Source organism: Elaeis guineensis, chromosome 13 (assembly GCF_000442705.2).
Source record: "Elaeis guineensis isolate ETL-2024a chromosome 13, EG11, whole genome shotgun sequence".
Lineage (NCBI taxonomy): Eukaryota > Viridiplantae > Streptophyta > Magnoliopsida > Arecales > Arecaceae > Elaeis > Elaeis guineensis.
In genome coordinates this window covers 70377037-70390087 of record NC_026005.2, presented here as the reverse complement: position 1 = coordinate 70390087, position 13051 = coordinate 70377037, and the positions used below count along the sequence as shown (strand labels likewise).

The 13051-nt window shown below is 36.9% G+C and overlaps 1 protein-coding gene across 1 annotated transcript; it reads left to right on the top strand.

The window, feature by feature from the left end:
• The first annotated feature begins 708 nt into the window (after window positions 1-708).
• LOC105056020 (uncharacterized) lies at window positions 709-12263 on the top strand. Its single transcript, XM_010938083.4, is given in 5 exon segments — window positions 709-1201; window positions 6761-6987; window positions 7309-8125; window positions 9985-11514; window positions 11517-12263. Coding segments are annotated over 4 exon segments (3135 nt in total). The 5' UTR covers window positions 709-1201; window positions 6761-6762; the 3' UTR covers window positions 12080-12263.
• The last annotated feature ends 788 nt before the right edge of the window (window positions 12264-13051 follow it).

Here is a 13051-nt window from a genome sequence, read left to right as displayed (position 1 = left end):
GGTCAAATATTTCTCCAAATCTTGGTGATAAATCTATGGTCTCTGATGGCATGGCACATGGGTCTGATAGCATTTCTAATCTGGTAATAATGCCCCAAATGCAGTGGCATCTTAAAATCCATCCTATCCCCCTCAGTGGACCCCACACCAGCCTACTATTCTAATCTGTCCCAACCCCACGCACCCCACCATTTTTCATATATAAATATTACAAAATAGAACTCATTATTCATGAAAATACAATAAAATACAAAATAAACCTGCTGGTCTTGTAGATTTGGGGAGTCTGTTACTGTCCTTTCATTGCAGGAGGGACATCAGTTGCCCTTTTTTTTTTTCTTTTATTTTTTTATCTCTTTTTCTGTACCCAAAAGCAAGAAAGTTGGGTTGACAGTAGCTAGAGAATCTCAATGTCCAAATATTTTTATTAAAAACTAAAAAAGAAATCCAACAATTTATTTCCATAAGAATAAATGAAATAGTTGAAGACAGAAAAAAAAAATCAAAGAAAAATAAGAGAGACAAAATTTATTTTCAGAAAATAAAAAGGAGAAAATCCCATTGTCTTAACTCTCACAACTTCCGATAAAGGAATATATTGCAGGAGGGTAGAAAAATCAAAATGAAATTAAGAAGAGAGAGAGAGAGAGAGAAAGAGAGGAAATAGAAAGAGAGAAGAGAGAGAACATAAAAAGACCAGATGTTGACAAGTTTCCTGTCACTGTTCTTGGAAGGTCGTTTGTTCTTGCGGAGATTTTCTTATCTGTGATCTCCGTCTTCTCTTCCTCTTCTCCCCATCTCTCTCTCCCTCCTCTCTCTCTCTCTCTCTGGCCCAGCGGATCGAAATCTCTCAATCTGATGACGATCTGTAGCCTTTTCTCCCACCAATGGCCCCCGAGGGACTCCTCCGCCACCTCCATTACTGCCTCTTAGTCCTCTTGTTCTCTTTCTCTATTCTTTATTCCATCTCTCTCTCTCTCTCTCTCTCCCCCCTTCTCCTTTTCTCTCTCTTTCTCTTTCTTTGCTACAATCACTTCCACTTTTATTGGTTTTGGCTGCTTCTTGTGACGGCGCTTGAGAATTTTCATAAAGGAGGGGACTCTGGGCTTCAGGGTCCTTCCAAGTTCCCATCTTTGATGCAGAGTGGAATCCTCTGAAGAATTTTTAAAAGAGGCATGGTCGAGAGTATCTGTGGATCGAGGTAATTTGCGTCTCTCCGTGCTTTTTCTTCTCTTATTTTCTGCGTCTTAATGGCTTGTTAATTTGGGTTACAGAGGGTTTATTTTATTTTCTTTGCTTGATTTGATTGTTGAGTATGACTGTTTCTCTTTGATTTTTGTGGAAAGGCGCGATTTTGTCTGTTGGTTTTGTGTTGTGTTTTGGTTATGTGTTGAAGTTTCTAAGTTTGGGGAATGTTGAAGTTTATATCTTTCATTTCTATTTGTCGACATCATAAGTGATTTGTGATGTTTCCTTTCTATGATCTTGTGGTTTTGATACAAATGACTGGGTTTTAGGGGGATGTGGATTCATGCTCGATAAATTAAGGATTTGCATTTTATTATTGTTCTTTTAGCTTGAGATTTAGAGATTTGTCTTTCATTTACTCTGGAGATTTTGTTTGGGATTCTGCTTGTCTATTTGCCATTTAGGAGTACTTCAATCATAGCTGGAATCGAGATTTGTGCGACATTTCCTTTTAGATTTGATATTTGATTTTGCTCTGTGATTGTATTTATTCTATTTTTGGGATCGTATTATGTAGAAAGAATGCAAGCTTGTGGAGTTTGTAATTCATCTCATTTATGTGCGAATTCTCTATCATGTGAAGTCGTTTCGGGATTCTCGCATTTTCTTTGGATATTTGTGCTGTAGATTTTACACTGTCAATCCCGTTGTCATATACTCAGGATACATCAAGATTTAATCCCCGCCAAAATCTGACCAGTGCATTGCTGCTCTATGTAGCTTGTAATGAAAGAGTATCTCATCTGGGTGACTTGCAACGCTTCATAATTTGATGCATGTGAGTTGGTCTCTTCTGATTTTCTTACAAGTTTGATAAATGATATCCTACAGTCATGCATACACGATTTGGTTGTTAATGTAAGTGTTCATTTCTTTTTTGAGCTGGTAACAGTTCTTTCTTCACCACATTGTATATGTTGTCCGCCATGCTTTCTGATGTTCTTTCAAGTGACATTGGGGAAATTTTATCTTAATTTTTTTAAAGCTCTTTTATTCATGTTGATCGTATATACCTTTCTAGTAACTTTCTTGCCATCATGAGATGTTTAACTTCATGGAACCTATAGCATGCTATTCCATCTCTTTATGAAATTTAGGCCTCATGAATGTTTTCTTTGTGACATTGATCATGTGATATCACCATGATGACGATATTGCTTCGAAGTTGACAATGCCACTAGACTTGCATATGATGCAGAGCTTGGTAAAGCAATCTACTTCCATCACCTATTGTATTTGATGTATATTGGTGTTGAACTTAGACATAGGCACTGGGTGTTGGATAAGTTTGAGCTGGCAAAAATCTATGCTTTGACTTGTCTAGTGAAATTGGTTGACACATGAAATCTGCATTTCTTTTTAGTAGTAGTTTGTATTTGGGCCATTAAAATGCATGAAATTTTAGAAAAAATGATGCTTGAAAATCTATAAATTTTATGGAAATCCTACTTGCTTAGGATTTACAAAAAAAGAATATGCTGGGTGGTTGTGGAGTTATCATTATCATCATGAAATTTGTTTTGATTTGCATCTGATAGTACAGGGCATCTGCAAGATGAAGAACCCGCTTTTCATTAGGTCCTATCTTAAAGTGCTTCGATTTTCTAATTAGACTCCTGTTCTTATGTTTCTAATCTCAAATTTCCTTTTACTCAAATGTCTTGCATTTGATAATCTGATGTTACAAGCATGGGCACCAATGAAAGATGGAAAAACATATGTATATGGCCTCAGGAAGTCAGATGATCAATTCTTATTTTGTGCATCAGGAAAAAGTTTTAGCTCGCACCATTGGTCATGGTATCCAATTTAAAATACCTGTCATTGATTTCGTGCCAGCAGAATTGGAGCCTTACCTGTACTAAGGTTTCTAACTTGTGTGGGCTTTTCCTTTTTTAATCAAACAGATTTGTCTGGTCTACTCTTGGGTCTCTTGGTTGATTTGTCTTACATTCATCTCCTGTTCTGAGTCAAGTTTATTTTACTAGTTTATGGAAGTGTCTTTTGTTGTCAATTCATGCCAGTTATCATCTGAGGATTTCAGTTATAATCTAAGGCCCTTCCACCTCAACCACCTCCATTCATTGGAAATCATAGGAAGGCAATGTTTTTTTATGCATAAGTCACTGACATTTTTTAGTATGTATCAAGAGAGAGAAAGTCAAGAATTGATTAAGGTCATAACTTGAAGCATAGTGCTATAAAGGGTTTCAAACATGTCATGCAACAAAAGAACATGAGGCTGGTCACCATAGGAGATAGACACCTTTTGTAATCACCAAAAGAACAAATGTTTTTAGCTTGTTCAGATATCTATTGTAACTTATGGTTGTCTTCATTATAATGATCTTCCAACTTTTGATCTGTATTGTTAAATGTTTCCTGTGATTGTCATGTGTATGGCTTTCATGTCTTTTGCTGGAACTATGATTTGGAATGCCATTATGATTGTTAGAGTTCTCAACTTTTTGAAGTGTCCTGTGATTTGATAATAACCAACACTGTACTTCATGGAGGAGTGTTTGTAATGGTATGACTTGATAAAGGTTTTTCTAATGGTGAATTAAGAAGAGAAAAAGAAGGATAAGAAGATTACAGGATTTTGGGAAAAATCAATCAAGTATATAATCTATAATTATAAAGTTACAAGGATACTTCTCTATTACTTCTTGAAACAGTAATATAGTAAAAACAAGCTCATATTTATTAACTTATAAGAAAGGTAAGACTATCCCAGACCCAGATTCGTAGTTACAAAGGTTGTAACCAACCAGTAAAAGAAATTCCAACAAATTTATAACTATCAGCTTTTGTCTGACTATCAGTATTAATGTGTTATTGCAGCTTAAAGTAATGTAATTTTTTTGTAATTCATATTCTGAGCTGATTTTATAAGCTTTTCAGAGTCTTCATGTGAGACTTCTGTAGTGTTTTCTTCGATCTTGTTGGACTGTCTTTTCGTTTTTGCCTTTTTGCTCTTTTGCCTTGCATCAATTGCATCTCTCCAACGAGCTGTGATAGTTTTTACTGTTGGACAAGCCAAGTATTTCATAATGTACTGGAACTATAATCTTCAAAAAATAGAAGTTCAAACTAGGTCAGTCATGCAATCAAGCACACCATTACGAGCACCTGAGAAATAGACAATTGTGGCCATCTAAAGTTGAAGTACTGACACTACTGTTGCTATTATGGAGTTATTTGTTGGCACCTAAACACTAACAAGTAAATGCTAAATTATTCATGGGATTCTAGTTTAGTAAAATGTTGCTCTAATTTGTAGCATTTCATTAGTTAAAGTCACACTGTTCTATAACTTTTTTTTTTTTTTTTTGTTTCAAGCAATGTTAAATGCTCAAATATTAATTAACAATACTTAAAACAACCTACGATTTTCAAAGAAAAAGAAGAAAAAACCAGGGATAACCAAGTTGTGGATGATATGCATACAATAAAATAAGATGTCCATGTTGTGATGTAACATTTACTGATCAGCATCTATTCGATATATATAGTTTAGTTGTTCAGCTTTCTGTTGCTTTATACACAGTTGATGTTTCTTTTATTTATTAACTTTTCACTTCATCCAATACATCTGCATTTATATATATTATATTCTCTTTTTTTAATGGAAATACCAATGTCATGTCTTCTGGAAATAGAAGTGTCAAATAGCCAGGATTGTGGTTTCTTAAGCCTTAATTTTACTATTTTCATCTGAGCCTTGGACCAAGGAAACAAATGATATGCTAGGTTCAGGCCTAACCAGTTATACCCTTATTTGCAAGCTGTTTTGCTGGACACTTGCATTTCAAGTGTCACCATAACTGGTACTTCCATTTCGTTTTTTTTTTTTTTTTGTAGTTGATGGTTATAAAATATATTATGTTGCTTAATGTAATATGCTTCCTTAATAATAGTGGTTAAGCTATGTTTGAAAACTTATTTTCCTTTTGCTATAAATTGCTCTTCATAGAGGTTTTCACTTAATCTATATACTCTATTTTTAGCAAAGATAAATAAACTTTGATACTTTAATACTAGGTAGAGACACATTGTTCATGTCAATGTTGGTGTAAGATACTAGAACTGAGTCTCAAACTCAAAAATTTTCTGAAGTAGGATTTGTTCACACAACTATATGTGGCTCTATAATGTGTGTGTGTGTGTATCCATTGAAGAGCTTGTTTTAATAAAGTAAAATTAATTAATTTACAGCTTTATTGATGATTATAATGATGTGACTTTGCCTAAAAGGACACATGAACTCATAAAAGAATTATATCATATAAATGATATTGGCTTATCAGTATATATTCAATACAAATCTTACTTCAAGCCCTTCTTTGTTCCATAGCTACATTCCGAATTTAGTATAAATTTAGGGGTTGTTTGGATGCTGGAAGATCTTCCAGCCCGAGGTATTGCAAGAGAAGCATTATGTCCGTTGGGGAAGTCTGCAGATTGTGCAAGACCAAAAGTATGGGATAGAAGTTTCTCAAATGGCAACTTAAATTATCCTCATTCATATGACTTAAATTTCCTATTTTGCTAAAACTCTCTCTCTCTCTCTCTCTCTCTCTCTCTCTCTGTGTGTGCTTGCGTGCGTGTGTGTGCGTGTGTCGGAGAATCCAAACAGGGTCATAATGTTTATGTTTTGAGGGGTTCAAAGATCTACATGCGTGTGCAGATGATTTCTATTTTTATGTGGCATGAACTGCAGCACGACCTTTTGTGTAAACTGCACTAGCCATGCCACATGTAACCTATTGAAAAAATGAAGTGATTCAGATAGCATGTAAGGTGGACTTCATTGACATTTATGCATAGATGCCACATCCCTCATGTATTTAAGGATCTAGTTGGTTTCATAAAATGTGTCGTGTCAGATTTGTTAGGATTTGGTTTATAGAGCACCAGAATACAGATGAATATGCAGAATCTCTTCTGTGACAGATGCCAATACATTTCCATTCTTGGACCTCAACCAAGTAAAATAACTGAAGTAAACATAAGATTCAAGATCGCTATATATCTTCAAAACTGTTCAAAATTACTAATTTTCTAAGGTATGTTTCTATAACTTAACCTTGGATTTGACTGCAAGAAAATGTCTGTAATCCTGCGGCTTCTTCCCAATTGCCTATTCTGTTCCATATGATTCCTACTGAGGATGATGAATAAAGTGAAAAGAATATTTTATCAATGTCATTACCATCATAGCTTTCAACTTCTCCCATATCTAACCTCCTGAAATCCTCCTAATGAATGGGCACTTCCTACTCTTTTATCTCGAGCAGCTTGCTTTCTTATCTATGAGCAAAACTAAATTGCTTTGTTGAAGTGCTATCATATGGTAATATTTCTGGTGGCTCAGTCTTTGTAATTGCAACTAATAAATCATAAGTGGGTTGTGGTTGTTGGAACTAAAGAATCTTCTTTAGTAATTAGCAGTCTTTCTTCTGACTTATGTCAATAATTTCATGTTCTGCTTTTACTCTGGAATTTGCAGGAATGGGAACAAAAGTGCAGTGTAAAAGCTACATTCCGGGATACTACCCAATGACAAATTTAAACAAGGACTCAGACAGTAGTTGGTCTCGTTATCATGAAGATAAAACATTTAGTGGGCCGCTGTACAATGGTTTCAAGGTGAGCCCAGTGAATGAACATTCAGAATATGATAAAGAAATGTTGAAGAGAACAATGCTTGAACATGAAGCAGTGTTTAGGAAGCAGGTAAGTTTCATATTCTATTCATATTTTTTATTATAAAAATAATATGGCACTAACCTGGCCATGGAGCATTTCTTTTCTTAAGTTTTTCATTACTAACTTTTATATGTGCAGTGGATGCGTAGTGATCTGGAACATTATTGAATTTGATGTGGCTGATTGTTTTCGTTCAGAAAATTTTTAATCAGAAAATCTTGTTTTACATTACAATGATGCACTTGCTTATGTGTTCCAAGTATTCTAAGGCTGAAAAATCAACATCTTCCATTTGTCTAGCTAATATTCTGGACTCTTTTCATGATTGTAATTCTATGTTCTAATCAGGTTTATGAACTTCACCGTCTTTATAAAGTACAAAAGTACTTGATGGATGAGCTTAAGAGAAAACAGTCGTACAGATATTCTGCACCAACAGGGGCATCCCACTCAAATATGTTTTCATCTCAAATGCCACATGAAGTTCATGGGAAGGTGTGGCAGATGCCTCATCAACCTTTAGTGCACATGAGTTATAGTAGGGCTTCTGCGCCAGATGCCGATGACAAGAAGCCCCATATGGGTTTTCTGAAGGAAAATAATATGCAGTACACTCCAATTTCACCTGAAAATGGAGGATCTCTTGATGACAGACCAGTGGACCGTAAACTCAAGAGGCCAAAAATAATGTTTGACCTTCATCTCCCTGCTGATGCGTATATTGACAGTGAAGATGCTGAAAGTACAGAGAAGGAAAATGTTGCTGATTCATGTGTTAGGGCTGCTGATCCTCTTAACAAAATTCATGGTATTGAGCCTGAGAAGAATGTGAAGCTAACTCTTGGCACTAGTGATGATGGTAATTGCAGGGAAGGTAGCTGGAAGTTAGATTCGCATCCACGAGGTTGTCTTTCTATTTGCAGTTTGGCTGATTTGAATGAACCCATCAAAGAATCAGATGGCGAGGAAGCTGCAGGTTCAGTTTCTAATTGTTTGAGAACCCAATATAAAGAAGGGCATCAGTTACCAATGAAATCGACTGCAACTTTTGTTCCGCGGGATATTTTCATGGATGGATATAGAAATGAGGGAAGTTGCTCAAACTTTCTTCATGCAGATAAGCGGGAAATTAGACAAGAATGGCAAGCCTTACATAATCATGTTGGTAAGACTTTTATGCCATCTTTAGCCATACTTACATATCATTATCATGTGCTTTAGTAGTATTTTTCACATTGAACTGATATTGAACAATGTCTACACTAGCATATATTTATGTCATTTGTTTTGATGCCATGCATTTATGCATTATCTCTAGAGTACAAATTTTCCCTTTTTTTTTCCTGGCCCCAAGGCATTAATAATGATTTTGTCCTCTTGAGCTTGTATGTGATGATCCCCATCTTCAAAAGCATACTTTGCCATACCAGTTGGTATTGGTGTGTACCGATCATACCATATTAGTATCGAACCTGTATGTAGTACGAGGGGCGTACCGAGTGTCAGTATGCTGAATTGGTCCCTGTATCCGAGCATATGAACACAGTAATAGGATGGTTCTGGTATGGGATTTGGTACCTAGATGGCGAACCTTGTTCAAAAGCACTACCAAATGCAAAATTGTTGATCATAGGGAGTGGAGGAGGATTAAGTTGCAAAAGATAAGTAATCACCATTAGTCAATTGCACCCATGAAACTTAGCTGCTTGTTGATTTGTTAACTCATAATCACATTGATGTGCATGAACAAAGCTGTTGCCTCAAACTTGCAATATCTTTTCTTGATTAAGAATGATCTCCTTCAACTAATTGATCATGTTTTTAAAATTGTTTCCGCGTTTGTGTTATTACTAAAATATGCTTATCTTGCGGAGGCACTTAGCCACCCATTGCACTAGACAACAACAACATAGTACTCATTGAAGACAAGAATGTCTGTTTTGGACTGCCTTTTCTACCCAATATGCTTCAAGTGTTTTCAGTGTCTTGTACACCACCTTGACAGGAGAAAGCAAGAACAACTAAATAGGTTCTTGATATTAAAATTATCCTGGTCAAAGACAAACTTTTCTCAATAGGTTCTAGTACAATTAATCTGATGATGCTCCTATTTCTTGTTGTGCGAGTATATAAATTTTGAAGCTTGAGTGAGTATTGCTGAGTTTTAATTTGATTTGTTATTCACCTTTTCTTGCTTCAACTGGCCTTGCCTTGATCAGCAATGACCTATAGTTCATATTATAATTGATGACATAATCAAGATAATTTCTTCCCAGGAGTGCTCCACAGATCTAAAAATTTACCAATTTAAGAGATAACAGAAGGATGGTTTGAGTTGGATTAAAAACTTGTATTGGCTTTATAAGGTCCTAAAATGCTTTCAGAATTTGAAGGATGTTGCTTTTGGGATCTTCAGATTTACTGAAGAATCAATAAGCTTATTAGTTGCTTAATGCAGTGATCCTTAAAGGTTTTGGTGAAGAGTATATTTTTTCTTCATAGTTCATGTAGTGGTGGTGAATGCTTTTGCTGAAGGATCTGGGATGTATATTGAAAAACAATGGTTCTTTATGTCATGCTGCCAAGTCACTGACTTTATGGCATTGAGTCATTTATGAATTTTATATGTTAGCAATTTAGTCAAAAAGTTGCAAAAAAGGATCAAGAAGAGAAAAGAAATGATCAGCTGATGACCCGATTGCTTTTGTTCTGTATGTGTAGCATATCTGTTTTCATTGCTTTAGAATACTCTGAGTTATAGAATGATTGTCTCATCTAGAATGGATGTGTGTTTATTCCAGTACCTTCAATTTACTTAAAGTTACCCTTACCAAGCTGCTGTGAGGACTTCATGAGTCGATTATCTCAAGCTTAGGATTATGTGCATTTTTCCCTCTTTCATTACTATTATGTTCTTCTGCATATTATAAATTTGAACTCTTTTTCAGTCTTCGGTTAAGTCTTTAGTTCTGGTTAGTGGTACTGTGAGAGTTGACTCTCTTTTGTGGCTGTTTCTTTTGACAGGCAAAAGTAGAAGCAATGTGAATTCTTTCAGTTCTGGTTCATGCATTGAGAAATACCCAATGTCATCTGAGTCGATTCAATTGAAGCTTGAGAAAGCCAATGAAAGTCATTTACCTGATCAGAATAAACTAGATACATATTTAAGGGAGAAAACAACACAACCTACTGAAATTGTTGGAAGAAATCTTCATCTTGTTCGCTCAAACCATTCAGTGGTGACATATTCTCAAATGAACAGTCCACTCTCAGTTGTTTCTCGATCAGCCTGTTCTAGTGCTACATCTCCACCAGTTTCATCTTGGAGAAAGCCAGCCCATAGTATAAGCCACATTCCAATTGCGGTTCAAGCACTCCCATGCTTCAATGGCTCCGTATTGACGAATGCACGGAGCAACAATTCTAATGCTCAAAACTGTAGTACCGCTGCTGACAAACTGCAATGCAATGGCGTTTTGAAGTCACACTCGCATTTGGGGAGTAAATTTCCAAATGGCCTTCATAATGATTTGCAGTTGGATTCTAAATCTTCAACACATTTGCTCCTCCCATCAATCACCCTTGATCGACCAAACCTCAACAGGGGTGGTGATAATTCAGCATATCCGAACTGTGACAGTCATGCAGTCCAAAAGTGCTTAGATGGTTTGCAGTGCCAAGACAATAAATCTGGAACTTCTAATCGAGCTATCCTGAATGGAATTCTGGACAACCTCACTTCCAAACAAGATTTAGCAGGGAAGCATGATGGACCATCAAAGGGGTTACCTTGGCTAAGTACGAAGTCACCCGGCAGTGGGTCTTCTGATATAGCAGTATGTGACCCTCAAATGGAGTTAGGTTTCACAAAGGATTATTCTCGGCTGATGTCTGGATATGAAAAGGTTACTGCAGAATTTGCAAGTAAAGGAGAGAAAGATAGAGGTTCTTCTCTGTGCATTCCGCATCATTATCTATCACATTTTCAGATCAAAGAAAACAAAATTTATAGGCATGAGGCATCTGATGATGACTTGAATAGCAATAGAATTCCTGATTTTCCTCTTCTTGATAAGATTCAGCAGAGTGCTCACTGCTCACCTGTCTCATGTCATAAACAATCTTCAGCTGATGACACAAAGTTCAGTGAAAAAGGAAAGGGTGCTAGAAATCATTGTCTGGGTACCAGAAACAACATTAATTTGAACTCTGCTATAGATGAGGCAGAATCTCCGCCATCACTTTCCATTCCAGGTTTGTCTGCAAAAATTGCTTGCAAAATTGACTTGGAAGCACCAATTGATGCATGGGAAGAAAGTACCGTAAGTTTGCAGGGTAAAATCATGGGGATGAATCATTTCAAGAAGCTCGTCGAGAGCAAAGATGGTTCACAGGAAACAGAATTTTTGCATGATACACCTCTTAGAGTGGCAGCGGAGATTATCATTTCTATGTCGCTAGATGTTTCCAGTCATTCAAATGGCATCACATTTTGCTCATCAACCCCGGCATCATGTGATGATTCCTTGCAATGGTTTGCAGAGGTAGTTATATCCGTGCAGAGAGTGGAGTGTCAAAAGGAAGAGGAGATGGTGGCTCTGAACCTTCGGATGATGATGGGATGGATTCATTCGAGTCCTTGACATTGAAGCTTGAGGCCATGAAGGAAGATGAGTACATGTGCAGATCATGGGAGCAAGAGAAGCCAAAGGATGAGGAAGCAAGCACTGCTTCACTGCTTCTTACGAGACCTCGGAGGGGCCAGGCAAGAAAAAGAAGGCAAAGGAGGGATTTCCAGAAGGATATTCTACCGGGCCTTGCATCATTGTCTAGGCATGAGGTAGCAGAAGATATCCAAATTTTTGGTAGTCTGATGAGGGCATCAGGCCAGCCTTGGCAGGCTGGTTCAGCCAGACGGAGCACCGGCCGAAGCGGGCAGACGAGGGGAAGGAGGCAGCCAAGAAGTTTGGCTGTGGTCCGTGTCAGTCCCCCGCCGACACAGCCTACTAATACTGAGCTTGAGATTGGTGGGACAAGCATGATGGGGTGGGGGAGGACGACAAGGCGATGTCGTAGGCAGAGATTTACCCCTGGAAATGCTTCTGTTCCTCATGAGTAGAGCTTGGAGGGCTTCATTTGTGAGCATAATCTTACGGAGGGTCATCAGAATAGCAATTTTCTGAGTGTTTGGTTGTTTTAACCTGGGGATGTTTTGTATATGTCGGCCCTAATTTGGGCCTTGATTAAGTACTTTGAGTCAAACAGTTTGTACATGTCATAGCAATAAATGCTGGATTTTTTCATATGAATTAGAGCATATAACTGCTGTGAATTTTATGCTCAGAACATAATTTAAGTTTACGAAAAGCTATAAAGGCAAGGTTCTGGGTATATATTTAAATTGGGCAGGTTAGGCTCGGCCATGGTTTGTCTCGGGCTCAACCTGGGTTGCTGGACACCTGGGTCAAGCTCAGAATGGCCTGCACTCAACCCAACAGCTTGCACTCAACTCAGCCCAACAAGTCACAAGTGAGCTCAGGTTGAAATTGGCCCGGTCCAAATTAACAACTCAAAAATCAGGAAAAAAACCTGTCATTCCCCCTCCATAGTCGTTTTATAATTCTAAATCTATATTAATAATTTATGTAAGATTCTTAATTAGAAGAATAATTCCTTAAATGAATAGTATCTTTACATACATCACAGACAATTTTTAGTATTAGATTTTTGCTATATTTGTATATGTATAGGTCAGGGTGAATAGAGATGGCCATAAGCACATGGTGAATCATATTTATTACTAGTCCACCCATAACTTTTTTTTTTTTTTTTTCATTTTTCATTAGAGCACTCACCTTGAGCACATAATCCTAAATATTTGTTTGCAACTTTTCTTTTCTTGTTTTTCTATTTTTGGCAGCTCCAAGACTTCACATTGTTTAGCTCTTGCTGCCGATGGATACCCACAACCATATCCACACAAATTCATGACATGCTCTGAAAAATCTGGCGTAAAGATGCATATCTGAGGCTACTTTCTCGAAGATAGCTTTCAGTTTACCAAGTTCTGCCATATACTTTATGTAGCAAA